General features: G+C 37.7%; 1 protein-coding gene across 4 annotated transcripts in view; it reads right to left on the reverse strand.

The window, feature by feature from the left end:
- The window catches only part of EPHA4 (EPH receptor A4), a 182,982-nt gene that overhangs the window by 148,552 nt on the left and 7,762 nt on the right, over positions 1-26,668 (reverse strand). For all 4 annotated transcript variants that reach the window (XM_069104513.1, XM_069104511.1, XM_069104512.1 and 1 more), the window contains exon 3: positions 25,558-26,221. In XM_069104513.1, the coding sequence (XP_068960614.1) occupies positions 25,558-26,221 (664 nt within the window). The remainder of the gene's footprint in view (positions 1-25,557; positions 26,222-26,668) is intronic.

Raw genomic sequence — 26,668 nt, forward strand, 5'->3', positions numbered from 1 at the left:
TCTCTCTCTCTCTCTGTCTCTCTCTCTCTCTCTCTGTCTCTCTCTCCCCCTTCCTCCCTCCCTCCCTGATATGAAGGACCTATTTCCCCCATGAGACCTTAAGTCCTAAGTTCCTTAACTGATTTTTTTCTCATCATGAACACAATACCTACAACATAGCAAATGCCTATGAAATGTTTGTTGAATCACTGGATGTTTATTTTTTAAAAGACTATAAAAATGCAAAACATTTTTTCTGTCAATTTGTAAGCAGCCCATTGATTTCTGAATTATGGGCATATGAATGCAGAGCATTTTTTAGTATGAAACCAGCATTTATCACCACCCTGTTCCAGCACTGAATATGTCATAAATTTAAATACTGTAATTGAAGTTGAATTTTCTACGGGTTTATTTACCAGATCAAAGAGTGACTTCAACTTTCAGCACTCATTCTATTTGCCAGCATAAACTCATGGGTTTAGCCAAGTGCCAAGAAAAAAAAAAATTAATCATCTGAGTTCTGTGAAATCTGGCAAGTTACTCTTTTTTTTTTAAAGAAAGAATAAGCTTCAAGTTTGTTTCCTTTTTTCCTGAAAAACCCAGATTGTAACATTAGCAAGTGTAAGGTTTCTAGTTACTAATGAAAGGGCTTTAGGCAATCCCCTAATCATTCTAGAGAAGTAACATAAGGTCCAATGAACCAGTAAGCCCTCTTAACACATCACTGAGATAGAATGTAATTCATTTCTACACAAGGGACATTTTCAGTCATGTACCTCCCTAGCCCAGAATTCATTGACAATGATTAACATGTCCAAAAAAAAATCTTTCCCACAAATATAATGCAGGCACAAGTTACTGGTATTGTTGTGTCCCTAGGAATCTTTGATTTTTGTGCTTTTGAAATATGAAACTTCATTGCGTCATCCCTCACCCTGCATCAGCCTACTCATCTCCATCTAAAGTAGTGTTTTTAATCTTACAGGGATGTAGTGAGTACCTACCCTGGGCCTAGCAATTGAGAAGCCCAAGGGAGTACATGAAAAAGGTAAGAGGTATAAACATAAAAAAATAGTTGTTTTAAAATGAACTATTATAGTTTATATATCCTAAAAAATACATCCTCTTTAAAGTAGCTACATAGGAAGGTTATATCAAGTTTATCACTCCAAATATTGTTGCTAAATTTTCGTGAGTCTCCTCTTTTGGGATTGCCTTCAGAACTGGAGACACTATTCTTCTGAATAGACCCAGTGGTGGAAAATCTTCCCTGTCTAGGTAGGAGCAGATCTGAGTTGTGGAAATGTAAAAAAATAATTTAAATCCAAGCCTGGTGACTAAGTTAGACAAGCAAACTGAACAATACCATTAGGGAGAGAAAATAATAAACAAATATGGTGTGACTTTCAATCAATCAGTCATAAAACTCCTATCATGCTGAGGCACTGGGGATTCCAATATAAACAATGATATGAACTATGCTCAAGGAGTTTGAATTATCAATCAACGAGCACCTACTGTATGCCAAGCCAAGCCATGGAGATATAAAAAAAAAATTAGAGTTTCTATTTTATTGTGGGAGACAGGATAAAAGGAGACATAAAAATCATATATAATATAAAAACAAGGTTAAGTTTAGCAGTAAGGTGTAAGGGCCCTATCAGGAAAGGCTCCATTATAGAAGGTAATATCTATTCACTCTGAAATAAAGAGATTTTAAAGTGTGTATGACTTGTAACTTGCTCTGAAGGTCATTCCTCTGAAGGACTACACTTGGTGTTTCATCCTCTTTGTTTTTCCTGTGTGAATAGTTAGGTCCATCTCTTTCCCAAATGTGGGGGATTTCACCAAGGAAACTTTCTAGTATTCTAGGACTGAGTGCAATAAGTACAAGGCCATGTGTGAGCATTCAGAGAACGTAGTCATCAACATTATTTGATTTGGACTTTGCACAGGGGGAACTCCAGACACATCGATTAGCAAATACCTTCAGTGAGAATGTGCCTCCTTGGTTTATTCCTAATTGATGTCAGTTCTTAAGAGATCATTCACAGTTACATCTGAAAAACTTTGAATAATTTTAATAAACACCTTCTTGTGAAGATCCTTTAAAGCTAGATTCTATTTTGAGTCTTTTTTTTAAAATAATATGCCCACCCCCAGTAAATCTTATCCTCTCTTTCTGTTGGTTGTATGACCACAAAGATATGATCTACTATAAACCCAAAACCTGAATATCACCTGTAAGAGCCTGCCTGTTCTTGTGCTTTCATAAAAGATACCCATTATATGTACATCGGCCATTCTCTTAAACATTTTAAAGAGCTGAAAATTAATGGGTCAGTTTTTGTTTATTATGTCTTTTTGGTCAACTTTTTTTTTCCCTTTTCCTAGAGAGCAGCTTGACCTATAATCTTTTCTGTTTCTTTGGAATCTCCCCGAGTGTCCTTACAAGTATGTCATGGAGAACACAGGGCAGGTCTACCTGCTCAGCCAGACTTCATCTTCTGAAATGACCTCACTACCTTCTGATGCTACATTATCAAGTAACCAGGTAGTGGAATTCAAATGAGGCTGTTACAGGACTGTTGCAGATGAAAATAAATCACCATAGACAACACATTCTGTTTCCTGGGTGTTTTGGGTTCTTCCATCTTGTTTCAACTACAAATGCTTTGGAGTTGATCAAGCTCAGCTGCATCTAAGCCAAACTCTCCTCAGACTTGATTTTCTTCCCTCATGACTCTTCACTGTTTTGTTACATGGCCATATTTAAAGACTTTTCTGTGATCCACTGCACATTTTTCACAGTCAATAGCTTGTTCTAAATATGCAGGTGATAATCGCCTACAATGTGTTCCCATGTAAGCTTTTTTCTTCTAATTTATCATTTACTTTGACTTTACCTCTAACCAATCAACAGATCTGAATGCCCACAAATGGCTTATTCTTTTTTTTTTAAGCAATTGGGGTTAAGTAACTTGCTCAAGGTTACACGGCCAGGTGTTTCTGGGTGGGTGCTAAGTGTCTGAGTCTGGATTTGATCCCAGGTCATCCCGACTCTGGGTCTGGTGTTCTTACTCACTGTGCTACCTGGCCGCCCCACAAATGGCTTATTCTGAAATAAGTGCTATGTAAGCAACCAATCATTTCCTTTTCATTAAGACATAGTCCATTTCATTTTCTCCTTCCTTAAGAGTTGGCCAAATCCAGCACCTACTCTCTTCTTGAAGAAAACACACATAATGTATTAGTAAAAGACTTGTGATTAATTTATATCATTCTGTCCACTTTCATTTCTGGATCCCTACCATATTTTTCAACATCAATTTTGCTGTCTTCCATTGTGACCACTGTCCCATGGAACTCATCAGGTATCAGGGAATGTGTTACCTAGGGTTGAGAAAAATTTGTGAACTGGCAGATTCAGCCATTTTTACAAGGTGTCCCAAAAGTCTTAGTGTGGTTTTAAGCTTTAAGAGTTTAAAATTTACTCTATGACTTTTGGGACATTCTACATGTGCCATAGTGTTCAGAATAATGTTACCCATAGAGTAACGAATAGCTACAAATACAATTTTGGGAAGCATTTATCACTGAATTTCAGAGTTGGAAGGGATTTTGAGGGTTATCTACTCAAGTGTTCCATTTACTGAACAAAGTTCCTCTCTATCACTGAAAGTTTCCTACCTTTATTTCAACATTTCCAATGAAAGGCAGAGATTGAAAGGTTAAGTCTGCAAATTCCTTTAGAATATGAACCTAATTAATTAATTATCTTTTGTTGTTGTTAGCTCTGCTACATATCTCAATAAATGGACACAGACAATGCTGGTCAACATGGGGCTATCTCTATATGGAACCAGAACCATAGCAGGTGTTACTAATTGTTATTCAGGACTAAATCAAGAGTGTTACTTAGTCATGCAAACAGGTGATAAGTCCTGACTAATTAGAGCAAAGGATTGAGCAAGAGGTTGATCAGAAAGACAAGAGAGGGGAAGGGGGAGGAGGAAGAGGAGGAGGACAAGGAGGAGGAGGAGGAGGAGAGGAAGAGGAAGAAGAAAGAGAGAAATCCAAACTGAGGAATAATCACCAGGATTAGGATAAGAAAAGTCATAGAAACCTATGGGAAGATGATAATGGGAATGGGTACATGGGCAATTCATGAGCTGTGGTTAAAAATTAGAGAAAGTGAGAAGATGAGAGATCAAAGGCAGACAAAGGTCACGTGCAACATCCCAAATTTCTGCTACTAAGTTGGAGGCTTTCTGGAAGCTTTGGCTGTAGGGCAGTCCACATTGTTCTTAAAGAGAAGATACCTGGATTCACTGGAGATATGTCTTCAACTGAAGCTGCTGTATCCAAGGGTAGAAGGGGAGAGATAGGTGGAGATCCAAGGAGTGGAATCTTACTGTCCAACTTTTCCTCTTCACTCTCTTCCCACCCCCTGCTCCAGGGCTAGAAACCAGGGTCCCAGTAATGGAGCATTCACCTGGGGATTTTGTTTTGTTTTGTTTTGTCCCACCTTATTCAGTCAAACTTTTATTCACTGAGCCCTAATCCTGTTCTTTTAGATGCCAAATCATGGCAGCCCTTCAAGTATTTGAAAGAAACTATCATGTCACTCCCCTAAACTTTTTCCACTCAAGGGCAAACACCCCCAGGTGCCTGAACCATTTCTGGGGCCATGATTTCCAGCTCCCTCACCATCTTGGTTGTCCCCCTTTAGAAACAGATTGGTTTCTCAATGTCTTCTTAAATATGTCATCCAGAATTGAGAGAATGATAATACATTTTTCAAATATGGTCACAGGGCATGAAATTGGAAAAGACACAAGAATTCATCTAGTCCAGCTCTTTCATTTTAGACATGAAACTGAGACCCAGAGAGGTAAAATGACTTTCCCAAGTAACACAAACAGTAAGTAGAAAGACAAAAAAGGAGCCCAGGCCTTTCAACTCTTAATCTAGTGCTCATTTCTCTAGGCCGTGTCTATGTCATAATTTAATAATAATATTTTCCTTTTATCTAGAACATTATACTTCTATTAATGCAGTCTAAGATTCCACTTGCTTGTTTTTTGGGGGGAGTTCACTCTTTTTGATGTTTTTTTTTTGCTTTAGTTGTATATTTGTATACTTTAAACTTGTATACAACTTTAGTTGTATACTTTAATACAACATATTATGTTTGTGTTCAACTAAAACCCCAGGGCCACAAAATCACTATTTATCAGAGGCAGGACTTGAACCCAGGTCTTTCTGACTCTAAAACCAACTTTCTCTTCATGATACCATACTACCTGTCAAGTCCAACCACAGGACTTAATTTTATAAATTCCATCTTCTTAAATGACCTATGGATAGCACAAATGTTACACGGACAATTACTAAATGTTAAATAAAACAAATAGATATGTAGGTACTGTAGACAGATAAGCAAATAAACAAATGTATAAATAAGTAAAGAAATGAATAAATAGATGAGTAAACAAAAATGCATAAATAAATAGAAAATTAAGGTATAGATAAATGGATAAATGAAAGGAAGGAAGGGAGGGAGGAAGGAAAGAAGGAAGGTAGGAAGGAAGGAAGGAAGAAAGGAAGGAAGGAAGGAAGGAAGGAAGGAAGGAAGGAAGGAAGGAAGGAAGGAAGGAAGGAAGGAAGGAAGGAAGGAAGGAAGGAAGGAAGGAAGGAAGGAAAAAATGTAAGGCCTCCAAAACATTGAATGTATTCAGTGTTCCACTTTGGAGTCACAAAGAGTGGAATATAACTGAAACAGCAAGAAAAACAACAACAACGGAGCACCCCAAGTTTGCCACAGTTACCTGAGCATTGTGACTGCTTAACAAAGGACAGTATCTTTAATATGAAGTACTGTATTGAGCAGAAAGGTGACACCTATCACTGCTTCGACTCAAAGCCCAGTTATTCCATCTGCCACCTGTGTGATGTTGAGCAAGCCTTTAACCTCTGGGCCTTCATTGCCTCATATATAGAATAATGGGTCTGAGGCAGATGACCTTTGAGGCCTCTTAGACCATGACATCTACGATCCCGTGATCCCTTCTAGGCCTTATAAGCTGTAAACTATCCATATGCACAGCCACATATTAATGTTCTTTACACATTCATTTTGCTCAAAAATCTTGAACTGCTTAAGGACGGAGAAGGGCATGTTGGATAGAAAGCATTTGGGAGAAGAGTGAATACCTTTGAAGTTGTCAATATAAGCATGGACTTTTTTGTTTGTTTTGGTTTGGTTTTCAAGTTTCTAAAGGGTGGGGCACAGGAAGACGGATGTCCTCTGACTGAGGAAATCCAGCCCTTAGCATTTTGCAACTTTCCCCAGATTCTCCAAGGACAACATCCTTCAAATAGCTTTTTCCTTCGTTGCCAATCACCCCAGCCAATGACGATTTTCTAGCCTGTGCCCACATGAACCAGATAACCCAGTGGAGAGGAAGCAGGTTACCTTGGAGGAGAGCTACAGTTGGGATCAGGATGACCTAAGTCCTAATGCCACCTTGGACACTCCCTTAGCTGTGTGACCCTGAACAAGTATTTCCATCCTTCTGTAAAAAGGGATAATAACAGCCCCTCCCCTTCAGGGTTCTCAGGAAGAGCAAAAGAGAAAGTAGGCAAAGGCCTTTATAAATCTTAAAAGTTCTGTGTAAACACCACTTATTATTATTATTAACCAAAATTGAAAGAGCTAAGGAAAGAGTAGCCAAAGGTATTCCTGTTTTGGTCCTCATCCTTGGAAGGAAGAAAATGTTCAACTCATAACAATATGGAAGATACAGTTATAAGGAGTAAAAGGGAAATGTTTTAAACATTTATACGCTAAAACTAGCGAACTACAATTCAACTCTCCAAATTAAAATCCATTGGTGAAGGAGTGGACGAAGAGGTGCATGTGTGGAATTTTGGCACAAGATACCAAGAGGACCCAATTTAAAAGTCTTAGGCCTCTTCAACCATGATGCATTGATTTTTAAGGTCACTCGACACCAGATTACATGGTCAGACACAGCCCAGAAGGAAGGAAAGCTAGCAAACACTACTGGGGCCTGAACCTGTGCATCCAGTATGTGTAGGTATTAAAACCTGATGTTTAGTTAATGAAGTCATTTCCTCTCCCAGTCTGTGAACCTACGAAGGCATTATTAATTTTTTTTAATGGTAAACAAGAGGAACCACTTATATGAAAGATTATTGCACCAAACAGCATCTTTCAAAAGACAGTAATATCTCACCTGGATAGTGGGGGGAATAAAAACCTTAGTGGCAGAAGGAGCAACAATAGTTTTTTATCAAGCTTTAAAAAGATCACCCTCTTACCAGTAACTGGGCAGCTGGAGCAGGTATTGTAGCCCACCAAGAGGAACCTTGTTTAAACAAGCTTGAACAATTAATTGATTTTTAGAAAGGAAAGAAAGGCTTTGTTGGCATAACTTTGAATGGCATAAATTAAGAGGAGAAGCTTTCTCATATACAAGTGCTAATGACTGCTGCATCCAGTGAGAAGGTTCATTTAATTATTCATTTCATTCATTCATTCAGCTTTGCATGGAAGCTAACAAATAATGCCCACTTATAGGTATGATTTTTGCCTTTGACGTTCCTCATCTATCTTTTTTGGTGGGTTTTACCCGCTAGGATGTGTATAATGGTACCATAACTCAAAATCGATGCACTTTTGATACCTCCTATTATTTTTAAGTGGTTTCAAACCACATCTCTACCATTCAAAAGGTAGAGGTTTTCATATACAAAGTAGCCACTATATTTATGAGATTAGCAGATGGACTCATCTGTATATCCAAAAAGCAACATGCAAATACTAAAAAGGTAATAATGTGGGTTCATTGAGATAATTTTTTTAAACTATGGAGACTCACGTATAGAAACATTTTTGTTTAAAGATCTGTTGTTCTCTCTTTATATCCACTAAAAAAAGATGCAAACGAGAAATGTGTAATTTGGTACACCAGCTTTACAAAGAAGTGTGGAATAAAGTGAACACTAAGGTAACTAAGATTCTAAGTCTATACAAGATCACATCTACACAGTTGAAGCGTTTTGTATTTTGGAGTCCTTGCTCATGAACACATTAAACACTGGCGAGCCAAACATTTTGACTAAGATTCTAAGTCTCCATCGGATCATGTCTACACACCTGAAGCATTTTGTATTTTGAAGTCCTTGACACAGTACAAACTGGTGAGGAAAACATTTTGATCTCCCCAAATACAGTCACATTCTGGGATTCCCCAGGATCAATTTATAAGAAATTAATCTCAAACAAATATACGCATACCCCTAAGGGTCTTAAGAGAATTGTGAGATTCAAAGAAATACTGAATTCATGAAAACATTTCTATGGACAAGAGGTTTAGCTGAGACTCTGCAGTAAATGAGTTTTAACTCATTCTAACACCCTTGGAGAGAGATAGAAATGGGGAGAAGAGTGTGAAAGAGCTGGGTCACAGAAGATCCCTCAGAGGGTCTTCCAAAGTTGTTGGATATGGGGAGAGGAGCTTCTAGTGCCTATTGTCCTTTTTGAAATGACCCCATCTTTCTTCATTTAATCCAAAAGGTGCAGGGAAGGAAATATTCAATAAATTCACACTATGGGGCAGTTACAGATACTGCCATCATCTTGTGAATTAAGAGTGATATCTTCCTCTGTTGTCTCAGTAGAACACAATAACATCCTTCTTTCCTATCCAGCTATCAGGTCGAGGAAGAAGGCCAGAACCACAAAGTACCACAATCCTCACCACTAGAAAACACTTCTTAGATCGTTTAATCCAATTTACACTTGATTAAGAACCTTCTCTGTAACACTGGTAACAACTGGTCAAACAGCCTTTGGTTGGATAACAGTCCAAGATGTTTCCCTGGCCTCTATCAGCTGTCTCCAATCTTCAGCTCCCAGGCCCAGGATGTATTGCAAAGAGTGCCCAAATGCAAAAGTGAATACATGAACAAAGATGCTAGCTATAACCCAAATAAATGTCTCATACATATATATTTCTTATTTTTCAAATGTATGTGATTTCTGTTTTGACTAATACAATCTTTTCAAAATATGACTCAATTCAGACTAACTTCTTATCATATTTTCTTATTTAGTTGTGCTGATAGCAAACCATTTTGGAGTATATAAAATATTTTAACTTTAACAAAAGAGTGCTAATAATTAGGAAGGTTGATAACAACTGTTCATTGGATCATGAATATCAAATTGAAAGGGGGCTTAGAGGCCATATAATACAACTCTTCTAACAGAGTTAAGTGAGATCCAAAAAGTTTAGCTGATCTGCACAGTAGCACAGATTTGGGCAGTTGCAATTTGGATACAGGCCTTTAGATTCTAAGACCAGTGCCCAGAATACCTTTCATGAGATAATCTAAATAACTACACTTTTGCAGGGAATCCCTCAGTAGGATATAAAGTACCACATTACAGGAATTGTTTTATTGTAGTAACCAGTCAATGCAATAAGATTACCATGAAAACTATATGTAATTAATTATCTTCTGACTTTTTAAATCCTTTATGATATAGAAAAATTCTAAACTATTAGTAAAAAAAAAATGTATAATACTTCAGGGGGTATGGATAATCATATCTTCTCTTGGAAAATTATTTCAGAATACATTTCAGGTGAAGATCCATAAGATGATAGATTTAAAATTAGCAGGCATCTTCAAGATCAAGCAAGTCAACCTCCCCCCCCCCAATTTACAAATGAAGGAACTGAGGTAAGAATACTACACCTAGAGTCTGAGGTGGGGTTTGATCCCCAGGTGTAAGTTTTGAGATTCTTAGAATTCTATCTTCTTATTTGGATCATAGTTTCCAGAACAGGAAGAGTATTTGGAGATCAACTAATCTAACTCCTTTATTTTATAGGAGAGGAAGCTAAACTCAGAGAGGGGAGGGGGCTTTCCTTAGGTTATAAAAGTAGAAAAGAGCAGAATTCTACGAGTCTAAACTCAGGACTCAAATTGGGCTCTCTCCTAAACTTCTATGGATTTCGTGGTCAGCATTTCAGGACTCAGAAAAGGTATTTAGCTAGTCTACTCTGCCCATAGGAATGTGAAATGATTCTCTATCGCTGACTAGAGACACCCTTCAAAGCCCATTACCTTGTTATTTAGCAAAGCCCAAGGACTATCATCCCTCCCTGCTAAGGTAGAATCAAATAAATAGTAATTGCTCAGGAACCCTCTCTAACAGGAGGCCACCCCAGCCTTAAGAGTTACATAGTCATATCTGTCTTTGCAAAGTCATACAAAAGTTATATAGAGGCCCCTGATTGACATAAATGTGTTTGAATTTCATAGCAGAGACCCCTGTGAAAAATACAAGCTACTGTTTACATAAGGGTAAAACTCAGGCATTTGAAATTCTCAGCAGAATAATCAGAACAAAGGAAAATACAAGCCAAATTCACAGAGTGGCTGAAAGCACCTATCTCGAAGCTTATCAGTCACTAAGTTGTATACCTCATAGAAGCTTCCAAGGCACAATCCTACTCTATCTCCCCCTCCACACACGTGTGTGCATGCACACACACCCTCAAAAAGTCAAATCAGATATCTTTGATAAAAGTAACACATTTCCTCCTATCAGTATTGATCCAGGGCCTTACTAGCTTATTTTTTTTTTCCATAAGAGCTGTGAATGTCCTCAATTCTTAACTTTCCAATCTAAGATGACTTTTTCCATCCTCTTCTGTTCAGGTCTACCAAGAGAAAGCAAAGGACTAGATTTAAGAAACTAGGAGGCATCTTGCAAATCAATCTCTCCTTGTCAGGCCCAGAAGATAAAAGAATATAGTAAGCATAAACTGCCTCCCTCCCAGGATCAGTACTAGGTTACCCTGCACACAGACCACAGCACCCTCAGGGACATGGCCTGGTTGGGGGAGAGTTTATTTCATCTTCCTACTATCTAGAATTAATAAAAAAAATAATCATATTTATATAGTGCTCTAAAGTTTTAAACAGGATTTCTTCTTATAGGGTAAGGATAAGAAGAAAGCAATTTTACAAAGGGGGAAACTGAGGCAGGGAGATAAAGTAATTTGCCCATGATAACATGGCTAGTGAGCATCAGAGCCAAAATTTGAACCAATGTTTCTTGCTCTTTCTATTATAGCTGTCTACCCTCTGAGTCCAATGGCAGAGTGGCAGGTGCTGGGATAATGGGAGAAGGGTGTTACATAGTTGAGCTTAAGTTCATTTTCAGGTTCTACCCTGGCCAGCTTTTATATCTGTCATCCATACAGCTAGCATTATTTGTACACGTGTAAGCAATGACCCTTGTTTTGTTACGTACCACAATAAATGGAGTAAACATGCCATAGGAGGACTTACCATGTGTGTGATCATGGGCAAATCACTTAACATTTCTGGACCTAATTTTCAACTGGGGTGGGGAATGTACACAGGGGAGGGGGGATGTACAGATGGGAGACGAGACAGCCTCTAAGGTCCTTTTGAATTCTGATTCTATGATCCTCTAAGTAACAATAGGAAATTCTACTTCTTTGCCTCATTAAGTCATACAGGGGAAGAGAACAAATACTTGCAAATAGTCACTTCAGAGTGTCTATAGCAGTATTTCATTATTCAGTTGCCATTTCCCATCTGACCAATTATCTGTTCTACCTCTCATTGTAAGGATAAGAAAAATGAGTTCCAGAGAGGGCAAGTGGTGTGGAGGAAGGAACACGATCCTATGTACTTTGCGAAGTCTTGATGTCCTAATTTACCAAAAGAAGAGGGTGGCTTTTGCAAACTCTAGGGTCTCTCCTAACTTCTGTGATCCCATGAAGGATGACTAGTCCAAGGTCACAGAGCTGGCCAGTGGAAAAGTCAGGAAAGGAAACAGGTCCATTCACAATTAAGTACCCTGGAATCCCACACTGGGCCATCAATATGCCCAAGAACAAAACAAAACAACATGCTTCAGTGAGACTCCACCTAAGTTTCCTTTTTCAAGGAAATGAAGCTTTTTCTAAGAGGATCTTAAACATTTTCTCAACTAGAGTCTCATTAACAGATGACCTTCTGATTAATGAGTAACTCCACTGTGCCCAAAGATTAACTCTGACTTAAGTTAACTTTGCTTTAGTCTGAATGCTCAGGATCTACATGAGTACAGGGAAAATTCAGTAATGGGATTATGGAGGAGAAGGAAATGGAATCCTTGTTGGGATTCATTTGGATCAAGTGAAATGCATCTACTGTTGGATTTGAGGGATTGGTGTGTTAAGACATTTGAATTATTTTAAAAGCTCAACGGGATTGAATTTTTCAATAGTTATCCATACCAGAAGTGAACAAACCAGATTTCTTTGGAGCGCTTCTTTTTTAGGATACCTGCCTCCTAAAACTTTAATTCTATTAGTAATTTTACAGCCCTGCACTTTACTCTCAGAAGAATAAAGATCTCAGGCAGCCCAAAGGATAATTAAAATGTATGTACAGACCAGTCATGACTTAGGAGGAAAAAATAGTGTAAGAGATATCATCAGAGGAGTTTATGATCATAAATGGAAGTGGGCCAGGCATGCAAGGAAAGTGAGTGACATCCTGAGTACAAACCTGAACTATGAAAAGGCCCATAAGGCCTCCAGTACCTTGGGTAGATCCTTTGAGGAGGATTGATGGAAAAAGATGGACAAGAATGACAGAAGATGAAAAGACATCCGGGGTGGTGAGCAGTACTTGGAGAGATATATGCCAATGAGATCATAGACCCACAGAGAGATCAAAATACATGTCTTTCCTAAAAGAGACTTTTTCTTCTAGGAAAAGAGGAACATAGGAATTTTAAGACTGAGGAACAACTTTTGCCTCAATGATATATAAACTGTTTTATCACAACAAGTGAGTATATTTTTTCTAAAGGATGTATTTGCCTCCCCTCCCCCTCCCCTTTCCCCCTCCCCACCACATAACTCTATGACCTTGGACAAATCACTTGATTTGTCCAGGTCTCAGTTTTCTCATCTATAAAAGGAGAGAAATTAACTAGAAAACCTGTCAAGTCACTTCTGCCTCTACATCAACGATCTTAAGACCTGTGGCACTCAATCTTGGAGATGTCCAGCATACATAAATGCTTCAACAAAAGTAGGACCAGGTGAGTAAGGAACTTGTCTTACTTGGATACACTTTCACTATACTTCAGTATTGTTGTTTGTCCTTTGAAGGACCTAAATTCCTAAGAAGACCAATGACATCACCAGATTGTCTTAGCACTGGTATCTTAATGTAAGTCCATGGCAGTCCTGTCCCTAATGGTCTCTGAGTCTCATAGGATACATGCACCACAATGAGATCACCAAGGTCCAGGGTCTGGTTTTCAGCTTTTCATATTCAGAAACTCCATTTTCTCTGTTCAATCAAGGGCAATTCGAGTTCTGAGGGTTTGAGTCACTTTAGACAAACTCAAGAAATGGAGTGATAAACTGGAATGTCAATTTTTAAATTTACACAGAGATTGACAACTTCCAAAAAGGCATGAATGCTCCTATCAACTAGAAGGTACACCTCTTTCTAGCAGGAAATTCTATTTGAGAGAATGATATTTTAAGATCAGGAGGTGATGTGGTGAGTATAGAGTCAAAAGGAATTAGGAGGTCTGAAGAGATCCTGTCATCAATCTATAACTGGCTAATGCATTTATTTCTACTACTGTGATATATATATACCCATATATGTGTTCATATTCTTAGAGATGATAGTCTATAAATCAGAAAAGCCTCTCTCTCCAAATAGTACCGGTTGCATCGTCAAATTCTTATCCTCTATCTTTCCTCTTCAGTATTCCCTATCCAAATTAAATGTCTTTATAATATTTAATGGCAAGTGCCATACATTTACCAATATTAAAAGTTTATTTTATGTGATTACATTTTAAATTGGCACGTTTCTTTTAGGGTAGGACTACAAGCTCACTGAGATCAAAGAAAGGCCCATATGGCAGGAACAAGAAGCTTTCAAGATCAACTTTTAGCCATAGTGGATAGAGGGCTGGTTTCAGTACCAAGACAAATGGGTTCAAGTACAGTGTTTGATATATATTGACTGTGTAGCCCTGGACAACTCGAACTTCTTGGTGCTTTAGGTAATTCTATAAGATTGAAAATCACAAAGATGCTTCCTTGAGTTGGTGAAGACGAATTTCCTTATCAGAAACTTCCCTATATCAAAGAAATTTCAAGTCCAGTTGTCCCCTTGCTTATCAGAAGATGACATTTTCCCAACCCTTTTTCCTATAGCACAAAAATATACTTTATTGAGTTCTGAAACCCTCTATGCATTGATTACACATTTTTTCAAACGTTAATGTTTTTCTTTAAAAATTATAAGAGTAACAACAAACAACCTTTCATGTTATAGCTGAGGTGAAACCTGGTTTCAAAGATTTTCAAATGTGGGGGGAGGGGAGGTGGATCTTAAAAGCAGTTTTTTTTAAAAGGTATTTTACAAAGGAATACTGAATGAATAAATATTTCCAGCTGCACTACAGTAACAGCACCTTGTTAAGGAACATGGAGTAATGAAATCACAACTTCTTCCATTAGTTAATTAGCACCTTTGCATCTTGTCTTAAGTGGGGGAAGCATTTTACTGTTAATTACATATAACTGCACTCAGTACATTCTATGAAATCAGAAGCTGCTTATTTCTTCTTTTTTTTTTTCCTCCTATAGCTAGGTTTATACACGCTTCCAAAAAAAAAAGCCACCCACCTATAAAATATTCTTCTCTATGCACAGGGTAAGTGGTACAAAATTGAGTACTTGAACAATTAAAGAGAAGTTCAGGATCCGAGTACCCTTGTATTGATCTCCTATTTCTCCCAACACTTTTCTTCTAATCCTCTCTATAATTACATGAAATGCTGGAGTTTTCCTGGAGCTGTCAATTTTCTTTGCATCTGTTTTCAAATGGCCATCCTAGACACAGTCTGGGCTCTAGATCAAGCTGTCAATTTCACCCACCCAGCAATTGACAATGCTCTTGAAACATACTGGCACATCAGTCAAAGGCCTCCTAGCGGCTTCCAACCCTTTCCCCCTCGGAAGAGAGGAAGAAGGGTGGGGCCAGGGGAAGGGATGGATCTGATTCTTTTAACATGCTAATTTGCTTAGGGTTGTTTCAATCACAGCCAGGCTGGACACTTCAAAAGGAAACTGCTTTCAAAGTGAGGATGTCTTTTTCAATCACAGAAAACACTTAAAACTGAAAACAAATGAATTCAAGGACCAAGTTCATAGGCCAATAAGGATGATCCTTTTTTCCCCTCAATGGGCCAAGCAGATATAGTAGTCAACTTAATATTCAAAAAAGGCAAGGTTTATTAATACACCAAAAAAAAAATCTGTAAAAACAAGAACTCCTGATGTTAAGCAAGCTCTAAAGATAACCTGTACATCATAACTAATAAGGATTACAGAAAAAACAAAACCAAAACCCTATAACCTGGTGAAAGCTTGCATTGATCTTGTTTCAAGCCACCTGTTCTTCTTAGGATAAAAAATTAAGCTAGCTGTAATTAAACTGCTGTAATTCATTAACAGCATTGATACTGATGAATGCTTGAACCTTTCCTTAAAGTGTTGATAATGAGAAATAAAGCTGATTGTTCATTTAATTACACCTCTGATTGGAAACACACCATGAAAGCCAGACACACAAAAAAGTGACAGCAACATTATTAAAGTATCTTTGTCTCCTCCCTTTGTTATCTGCTTATTATTCTATCAATGAAATATAAGGAACAGATATGACTACAAGACATAATTAAGTGTCTTAAGACTGGAGAGTGTATTACCATATTAAGTTGGCAAAATTAATTCATCAAAAGTAATGATTTGCTCACAGCTTTTGGGTCATACATTTCTGAGGATGTGCTAGTTATGAAAGGCAGCAGTTCATGGGAGAAGTGACTAGAAATCAGAATCCTACCAAGGAATGCTGGGGAACTCCTGATCTTAAAGGAGAGAAGTTCTTATGGACAAAAGCCCAACAGAAAGGCATTCCATAGTGAACTGTGTCTTAACTAATCATGAGGTTTACCCATATTTACCTGCCATGGTATTATGGGAGGAAATCAGTATTCTGTTAACCTCTGACCCTATGGAACTAAAGCAGACAAAGAGCCAATCTGGAGCCATGGGAGACTGTAGCCAAATGTCAAGCAGCAGGGAACCGATTGTTAAAGAAACATTTGGCTTTGGAGCAGGCATTTTCACTGGTGCAAACTGCTATTCACAGAAACAAGCCATGAAGAGATAACACCATAAAATATGAACAAAATGGAGCTTTTTTTTGCCTGGCTCCTAAATTGTTGGCTTTATGGGACTTCATGCTGAACAGTATGAAAAAAAAAATCCAATTTGCTTTGAAGCGTATTAGTCTGTCTAACATCCTAATTATTGTTTACACTGCCATTTGCCTTCTAATAAGAATTGAATAATTACCCAGCACTTCATAGTTTAAAAATACAAGCAAACAGGATTATCTGGGCAATTAAGAAACTGTACCACAGCTTTGTACTGGTGCTCTGAAAATATCTGCACACAGAGAGGGGAAATGATAATTATCAATCAACTTTACTTCAAATGGTATTTTAAGGATTTGGAACAATTTGAGATCTGTAACTTATTAAGAGAAGGTTAGTGGGATCACCTTTGTGAAGTGTGGGTCGGTTTAAATCCATCTATAGAAAAGAAAGCCAGATAAATCAGCTGAATTTTCTCATTCACTAATGACACCAGAGCAAATACCAAGTACAGAGAAGCCTTCTGCTGTTCTTTAATCCTAATAATCCATCCCAAATGGACTTTTGCACCAGCGAAATTTTTCAAAGGATGGTAGAGTTCAACCAAAGCTTTACCCTCCTTCCATGATGTGTTAGCTGACCTTGCATCCTTCACTTAATCATGTTGCAGTCTGGGCCCATCTTTGGCACCCTGTGAAATTAGAATTCACTAGACTTCAAAAAATGCTGGACACAATTCTCTCCCTTTGCTTATTAGATACCGATGATTATTGCCTTTCCAAAGTAGCATCATACCAGAAATAACTGAAAACATGGTCAGTCAACCACAGCATACCCATGTCATCACCTATGTAGAGTATCAAATAATTAAATAAGCTTGCAAAATATCATAAAGAAATAGATTGAAGGAATTTTGACTTTAAGAATTTCAGAAAGGGGAAACCTTACATAACAGAATTCATTTCATTTGTATGAATGTAGTCAGTCAAAAAGCATTTTTCAAGCCTTTACTATGTTCCAGGTACTATGCTAAGGGCTGAAGTCACAAAGAAATGTTAAATCAAGACCTGCCCTCAAGGAGCTGACATGCAACTCAGGGATATAAAGTGAAAATAACTAGATACATAAAAGATAAATGAAAGAATCCAGGGGCATACATAAACATTTTTCAGTGTCACTTATCACCACCATTCCCCTCTCAGATCCTTTTTGGTGACTTCTGAAACACAGAAGTATTTCCCACAAAAGAAGCAGTTGTAACTGTCACTTTACAATTTGCTTTTACTGACAGATACCTGTCAATGTCCCAGGCCAATGAGTTCTGTCATCTCCTCCCACCACTTTCCACCAGAAAGACAAGACCAAAGTCTACAGTCAAAACAGTCTTGGCTGTAGAGGAAAGGATTCTCCAATGTGAAACTACTTCCCAAAGGTCAAAATGAAATGAGCAGCAAAGGGGTTCAGTTGTTTGGTATAGAGCTGGAGAGAGTGAAACCCAGCCACGGGGCAAAGCTAAGACCACAGGGACAAAAGGAGTCCTGTGCAAATAGGGACAACTCCCTGCCCCCAACCTCCACCCCCCAATCTCTTCAACAAAACATTAAAATCAAAACTGAATTAATTTGCATGGAATCCAAATCACGGGGTTCTGCATAAACAGAAGGGGATTTTGGCTAGGGTTTCCAAAGGAAGCTCTTATCTCTTTTGTGAAAGGGGGAAATGGGTGTGCTGTTTTGCATGAGGGTGTATACAAAATATGCAAATGAGGAATCTGCTGCTTGAAAAGGGAAGACTGGCCAGACAGCTGACAATCCCCATTCACACACACACACACACACACAAAAAAAACTTTCAGAGGCCCCAGTGGGAAGGACGAGAAGGGGTACCAACAGTTTTGTTTCCCAGGGAGCTGAACAAGGTCTGAATATTCATAAAATGTCCATTTAGTCATGGGAGTGTTAATTGTCTCCTGGATCATGAAATTCTGTGACCTCACCTGCTCTCCCTAAAGACATATCAAAAGGACCAGCCATAATGGGATGCAATGAGGAAGGTTTACACCACAAGTGAAAAAAAGATAAGTCTCAAAAGAGACAAGGGTACAGCCAAGGGTTGTTTGCATTGTTTCTTCTTACAAGAGCAATAAAAATCAGTGATCATTGAACCATGTTATTGAACAGAGATAAATAGTACTTAAACAGCCATGATCTATATGCAGTATGTTTAATTGTATGGATACATCATAAACGTTGAACAAATAGAGTTGTGTCCTAAGCTCTCTCTGAAGCTTCCCCATTTCTAATTTTCAGTTTAGAGATGACCAAAATTTAAAGTCCATTTTAATGAAAGTATTGTTAATCACTCACAAAGTGGATGGAAATTCAAGTCTAATTCAAGACTGGAAGATCTAAAATGGCAGCATATCCTGTTGCAAAGAATTATAATTTTAAACTATGCACACTGAGGGCATAATGGAAATGGACAATGATCCCACCAATCTGATCAATGGAGCCAATAAAACGAGAAAAATTCGTTCTGAAGCTTGAATGATATCTTTGAACCATCCACATGTTCAAAGGTGCAGTTGCCAAATCTCCACAACTCCATGCTTTGTAGATAGTTTTAGGCATTGAAGAGGAGATGCTCTCAGTCCCTTGCCTTTCATCATGAAAGCACTATAAGGTTTATGAATATACCGTAAGAACTACCCTATACAACACTCTTATGGGATTCTTTATTATTACACAGATTTAGATAAAGCACTTTCCCATGAACCCCAAAGCAAAACTCCATGAAGGAGAGATGCTTGATATAACAGTTAGTCAATAGCAAATGAGGTTGTCTTGTATGTTTCCTAATTTCAATGCCCCACCATACATACACACACATACACACACACATTTCAGGAATGTGTGTTATATATGTGAGTATATACTATTATAATTATTACTATTTTTTGTGAGTATTTTTATTCTGTACAGAAGAGACTATTATACCCTTCCATGCATCCATCTCTCTCTCTCTCTCTCTCTCTCTCTCTCTCTCCCCCCTCTTCTCCACTTCTCTCTATGTATGTGCTCATATATAAACATCTCATATGCATGTGTATGTATATATTATATGTAGCTATATGGGTATACATATGCTTTGTATGTGTATATACATCCATATAAAAAGTTTATTTATCCAAAAAGTATTTATTAAGCTTTTACTCTATGCAGTGAATTATACTGAGCAGAAGAATCTTTGATTCAATAAACTGAGGCACCTCTCACAGAGCGAGACATGAGGTCTGGCTCTTTGCAGGAGGCGGGAATCTTGTGAAGATGACACATGGAACTCCTGATTGGTATCCAGATACACACATACATATACACATGCATACACACACATATACACACTTATGCATATATACATATAAATGCATGTATATAAATTATAAACATAAATGTATAAATTATATACCTATATAAATAATATATAAACATATAGATACGTGTCTATGTAGATCTATGTATATGCAAAGAGATGCATAGAAGGGTGATAGCCTCTTCTGTACAAAGTAAGCATAGTCAGAAAAATTCTAATAATTATAATAGCATTTAAATAGTGCTTTAAGCTTTTCAAAGTATTTTGCTAATATTATTTGATTCTCACAACAATTTTGGGAGGTAGGTGCTATTATTATCCCCCTTTTACATATGAGGAAACTAAGGCAGATAGATATTAAGTGACTTCCCCAGGGTAATACCGATAGTGTCTGAAGTCAGACTTCAACTCAAGTCTTCCTGACTTCAGGTCCAATGCTCTACCCACTGCTCCCCCTAGCTGCACCAATTGTATAATGCAACTAGTTCTTTATTATTTTGTTTCTAAAGAAGGCATTTTTGATAAAATTTTAATGACTCAGAAGTTCATTCATTCATTCATATAAAGAAGTATCTATTACCTTCCTTCTCTATGCAGTGCATTGTATTAGGTAGAGGAAACTTCGGTTTGCTAGATTGAGGCACCTCTCATAGAGTAAGAAATAAGCTATATTTTGATGGGGGAGGTCGGGGGGAGGCATATACCCTTTGAAGTTGACTTGGGGAACTCCTAAGTGATCACCAGTAAATGGTGGAAAGATCCTCAAAGATGATGGTGACAAAGTAAAGGACCCACTATACAGATGATTCTGCCCTTTTCCCTTCTGGACCAATCTTCCTTTGAAGAGTATTTTAATTACCTTGGACATCCAGAAAGAGGTGGTATGCCCCACTCCCATATGATAATGAAGACTGCAGTATGAGCACAAGATCTCATGGACTACATAAGATGATAAAGATTTCTCAATGACACTCCACCCCCTCTGACTCTGAGTCTCCAATCATGGTCAGGATAACTCCGTGTCACTCGGGCCCAATCAGGAGTTTCCTATAACACCTCACCAAAGTGCATGTCTCTGCAAAGAGACAAAGTTCATGTCCAGATTCTCCATACCTCACAAAGAAACCCAGAACAAAATAAAACAAAAAACCCACAATGAATTAAAATATGATAGGTCCAAGACGATGTATGTTAAAACATGGGGCAGGATTAAATTAATTCAATTACAACCATACAATTTAGATGGAATCATGTTAAAAGCATCTCACTTCTCTCTTCCCCCCCCGCCCCCGAATGTAAACTCCTTGAGGGTAGGAACTGTTCTTATTTAGTTTTTGTATTGCCAATACCTAATGCAATATTTTGCAACTAGTAAACACTGAATAAACTATTCCTTAGGTTGGGTCTAAAGGAACCCATCTAAATTGTATGGATATGGGGAGAATCTGAAAATTTCAAGTGTCATAGTGAAAACTCTCTGACTGAAAGATTGACTATATCACGTTTGGTGTGACAAGAATAGGTCACTGCTCAAGTCCTACAAAAATCTGGTCACAAACAGAAGAAAAATGGTATAGCAGAGGAGGAAAAGGATCATAATTAAACCCTGCTCTTCTGATATAAAATGAAATTCTCCTTTCAACAATCATAGGTATGTTTCAAAGCCTCTGAGATAAAAGCAACCATGCTATTCAAGTGATTGCTTCCTAAGGACACTTATCAAAGGTAAAAGAAAATTTAAAAAAAAATAGCAAGGGTATTCTGAACAAACTACATGTTAAATATTTTCTCACTATTCCTTCTCCTTAGGCCCACTGAAATCTGTTAGAAAAAACAAGAGTATTCACTTTCTTGCTATCGATTTCTCTTGAGCAAGAGTATAAAATCGAAATGTTCAGTTTTACAAACGTGAAGACATCTTGACCTGCTATATCTATTGGCCCTTTCTTTATTTTTCCTCTTTTTTTTGAAGATTTTAAATAAAATATTTTCCCCACCTTCCTAGAAAAAGACATGTATACCACTAAATACAAAACAGGTCCCATGATTTACGTCATCAAAATGACTAATTTCAAGTAAGATTACATATCTATCCAGGTTGACTCTACCCCCAAATTTTTATCATTTTGGTCTTCAAATAGTTACTACATAAGGCAATTTTCTACTTTGCTGCCAGTATTTTTCATGAAGTTTCTCCTACAACATTGTTTATTAATGTTTTAGAAACTAAAAAGAGTAAATATTTATACATCTTGGGATTAACTTCTCAGTTTACAAACTTTGCCAAAAAATAAATAAATAAAAAGAGTCTCCTTTCCTCCAATTCCCACACCCCCTAATAGAACTGTTTAATATTTCTGAAGTAATGAAAAATAACCATAAAAACATCTGGAACATTTCCTCAGGGGTAAAAAAGTAGGGGAGAGTTAAGGTGGATTTCTTTCTCCTTTCTTGACAGCATGACACAATTATCCTCAGTACCAAGCCCTTCCAGAAGTTCAGACTTCTAACTCCAGACATACACTCTTTTTGAGAGGGCAGAAGAGTTACTTAACAGTCTTTGTTGTCTCAGTGCAAGTGAACAAAATCATTTCAGAAAATGTTATTCAAGAACAGAAGCTAGAATGAACTTGCAGCTGCTTTGCGGGGCAAACCAAGAGTCACCTTCTAAACTTTTGACATGCTTCTTCATTCTTGGCCTCCATTAGCATGTACTACTTGTAGGTAAGAGCAGCAAGAGGAAATGTAGTTCTGTCCCCAAGGTCCCCTGAAGACTCCACCAGATGACCAGGGTTATATCTCAAACAACAGGACACCACAGGCCCTCAGCCACATGGCCATTTTTGCCCACGAATCTTTTGTCAAACATTTAAGATCTTAATCAATCTTAGCTCTGACCTCCAAGCACCCAAGGAAGATGGATGAGGAAGCAGGTGACCTTTCCCCTTCTCTTGTATTTATCCTGCCACAGTAGACCCATTGAAAAAACAATTGGGGCGGAACCTGCCCCCAGAGTTCTGAAGCCTGTACCAGGACTCTGCTCTATAGGTTTTCTTAAGCTTAAGCTTTTTTTACCCAGATTCTCTCTTGCCCAGCCCCCACCCCCAACTCATCTCACCCAATAGAAAACTGTATTTCTTTCTAAGACATCAAGAAACGAATAGAAATTGTTCTTTCTCCAATATCTTCCACCTTTTATCTTCTGCTGCAGAATTTTCAAGAGGAATAAAAGATTCAAATGTTTAACTTCTTTGGGTAGAACTATAGCCCTAATATCAGAGAGAAACCCATATTACTAGAAAGTGCTCTGCCCTCAACCACTGTCCCTATGAACTTGGGATAAGGATTATGATAGAAATGAAACCACAATTACCATGGAAGGGAATAGGTTTTATTTACATTGATTTTTTTTAACTGTCTTAAGTCATGTGAAAAAAAGCCACACTAATTTAGCATTGGAAGAATTCTTCATCATTTAAATGTTTCCTCTCTGATACCTATGATTTGATCAGAGATTGTTACTGAATAGGGGGCTAGGGATAGCGACATCCTGCAGAAGATATTTGAGAAAGACCAAGCAAGACCAGTCTAAATAAAGTTCTCTGAAGGTATAGGTAGAACCTCTGAAAAATTCTCCATATATTCATTCATTCTAAAATGATTCAACATATCTCTAGTATCAACCAATAAACAGGAGGTTCTTAAGCTAAAACCAGTTTGCTCAGGAAATAGACTACACCTGACTCACTCAACAACTCCTCATGGACCTTCTCCTAGGTGGTATTTTATTCTGCTTCCTCCCTTCTAAATTCCCATGATTAGTTCCATTTAAAAAAAAAAAATCACTAGATGAGTCAATTGTCTTTTCATTCACTTTCCTTTCCATCTTTTTCTCCTCTCCCCCCCCACAACTAATTTCAGTTGTAAAAATGTCAGGAACCCTCACACATAACAATATATGAGTTGTTGGACTCTGCAACAATTGGAAAGCAATAACTTTGGATAGCTACTAATGCTCAAAGAGTAAGTATTTAATGGGAACGGGAAGCCAAAAGTGTTTTCAATGCTTCTTGATGTGTAGAGATATTATATAAGTTGTCGTTTTTCAATTTTTTTTCAATTTTTGCCATCATTGTAATTTAGTTACTTATAAGATATGCTTATGTATTTTCTCATCAGAATGCCAGAAAGGATCACAAGTTTTCAATGTGGCATAAGCTAAACAGTGGTATTAACTCAAGGGCAAACCAATGAAAAGCCAGGGAATTAAAGTTTTGAAAGTATTTCAAGTGTGATGTTTAAATTCAAATTACTTTCTTAGGCTGGGTCTGCAGGAATGGTTGACAGACAACCTTTCTTGTTATTTTATAATGAAATTAAACAAGAACTGAAAATAGTTACCTCCCCCAAAAGAAAAACAACAATACCTCAGGAAAGCTGCCATTAAAACTCCTTTTCAAATATCTCATCAACTTCTATGAACGATGAAAGTCAAATTCAATACATTTCTATGATCTGAGTCCTTCTTTTAAAAAGCCATAAATATTGTCTGCCTTTCAATCAATTGTAGTGCCACACCGTTCATCAATTCTCTCCTTTAAGTTAGTTAAAAGACTTGAAAAGCCATTTGGCAATCAGCTCCCTTAGTCACCCTAATGACCAAATCAGGTGAACATGTGGCAATTCCATCTATTGCTCAGCAATGCAAAATCTGATAAGCTACTTATGAGACAATTCCCAGTTATGCTAGACTGGAACGGTTTAGTCCTGATATCAATAATAAAAACAACAAAAATAAAAATCATTGGTAAATACTTTTAAAAATCAGATTAGGAAAGTATTGGATAATTTTGTCTTTCTGGTAACCTTTTATTCCTATCAATGCACAGACCCAGAGGGCATTACAAATGAATTTTTAACCCTATCACAGAAGCATAATAACTATAAAAAGAATTTAATATATATGCATACATACACATATACATATATACACATATATGTATACAAACACAAACAAAATCAAAGTCTTCTGCTTGAAACAGAAAGCTACAGAAAGCTAAAAAAAAAAAAACTACACACAGATATTACTCAACAAAATTGCCATTAGTCATTAATGAGATAAACTGCTTAGACTTCTTAGGAGGCTAGAGCAATCAAAACAAATCCCAGTTTACTGCTTATGACCACAAATTAAATCAAAGAGCTCTTACCAACTTTGTACCACCTCCTAGGGGAAATAAAGGGGGTTTATGTCAAAATTAATTTTACTTGTAGGTTGTGTCTATCTGTGCCTAGTGGAAGTGAGTGCCTGGGAGAAACAGCCTTACCAGTTTGTGGCACGTTTGTCCAAAGATGAATGGGGTCACAGTGTTAATGGACAAACTGCTCAGAGTGGGTCCATTTTAATCAACTGAACTAGTTAGATTGGAATGACCCAATCATCTCATCATATCTGACTCTACCCATACATTAACACATGTCGACACACATGTTAGTGCTTTGCTACTTTACCAAATGTTCCTACTAGGAAAACTATGACTCAAGAAATGAGTGCCCTCTCTCTTTAAGCGAGGACCAGTCAAGTGTATCTATTGCTTCAGTGGGTTCATTTAAATTGCATAGGATACATCAAGCCAGTTCGGATCTAAGAGCCTGTTAGCAAATGTGTTTGACCTTCTGCTGATTATAGCAAGATCATTTGTTTTGTCAGAATTATAAACGTCTTAGCCTTGCCACCTGGAGCTTTTGGACTTGCTCATTAGACCCCTCTGTCCCACTGCATCCCACAGGGGCTGCTAATTACTGGCTTTACTCCATTTAGTCTCATCTCTGATTTAATTATGTGCACTAAGCCCTAATGAAAAGTACAATATGGCTGTTCCTACCTTGGCATTCTCCATTTCTCTCTTCATGCCCAGCATTGCATAGACAGTTGCCAATGGGTACCAGCCATTCGCCATCTGCCCCACAATACATTTTTGGCACATCCTTCTCTTCTGAGTTGTTGACACAAGAGCCTCGAACTTCCACTAGGGAGGATGTATCAGCCCCAGTGATGGTGTCTGGAAACTGAGCCAGATTTCGAACTGTCAATGGGCACTTCTTATAAAAAACTCGAACAGACACTAGGGCAATGCAAGCTCCAACATCCTGAAAAGCCAAGTAGAACCCTTTCTTGCTCAATGGCCCAACATCTCTTATCTCAGTGTTCAACTTCATGATTCTGTCACCAATGTCCACTTGGGTGAAGCTCTCATCAGCAGCAATGGTGTCAATCTTGGCAAACTGGCTTTCTCTGATAAAGCGCTCTTTGTCATTGTTAGATTCATAGTAGTACAAGTTAAAAGTCTCTTTGCAAGTTCCCATAACTCCTGGTAAGCTATTGCAGTCCCTCAGTGTGAATTTAATCTCAATATACACCCTCTGAGCCCCTTCTCGGGGAATCCAATCAGTTCGTAACCAGTTGTTTTGGCTGGACTCCATCACATTGCAGACTTGGTAAGTACGGATTGGAGTGTTTTTCTCATCCATAATGCTCACTTCTTCCCACTGTGAATATCCAAAGAGAAATAAACACAATGAAAATTTACATCAAAGTATGACTTGATCATTCTTTCTTCCTCTGGTAAGATCCTAATTTTATTTGTTTCCAACATCAGAACTACTAAAAGATGGATATACAAAACCCAAGAAATATGAAAACCAACTACAAAAGTCTCTTATGAGAAACATGATCATAATCAGTTATAAGATATCTTGGTGGCTAAGCATTTTTTCCTTGGTTCTATTTCTTGAATAAGAGCCAAAGACTCAGGTAATCCTATTTATGGTGAGTTTATTGTCTGAGTTCTCCACAGTTATTTCTGGTGGTCTAGCAGCCTCGAGTTCACCTATTACAACAGTTTCAATTGGAAGTGGCAACAGTTCAAATTTGCTTATAAATGAAAACCCAGCAATGTGTATTGTTTCAACAATTGAGCAGAGACCTGCAAATTA

The sequence above is a fragment of the Petaurus breviceps genome, unplaced genomic scaffold (assembly GCF_028583685.1).
Source record: "Petaurus breviceps papuanus isolate PSGF00001 unplaced genomic scaffold, PetGlider_PUasm1.0 688, whole genome shotgun sequence".
Classification (NCBI taxonomy): domain Eukaryota; kingdom Metazoa; phylum Chordata; class Mammalia; order Diprotodontia; family Petauridae; genus Petaurus; species Petaurus breviceps.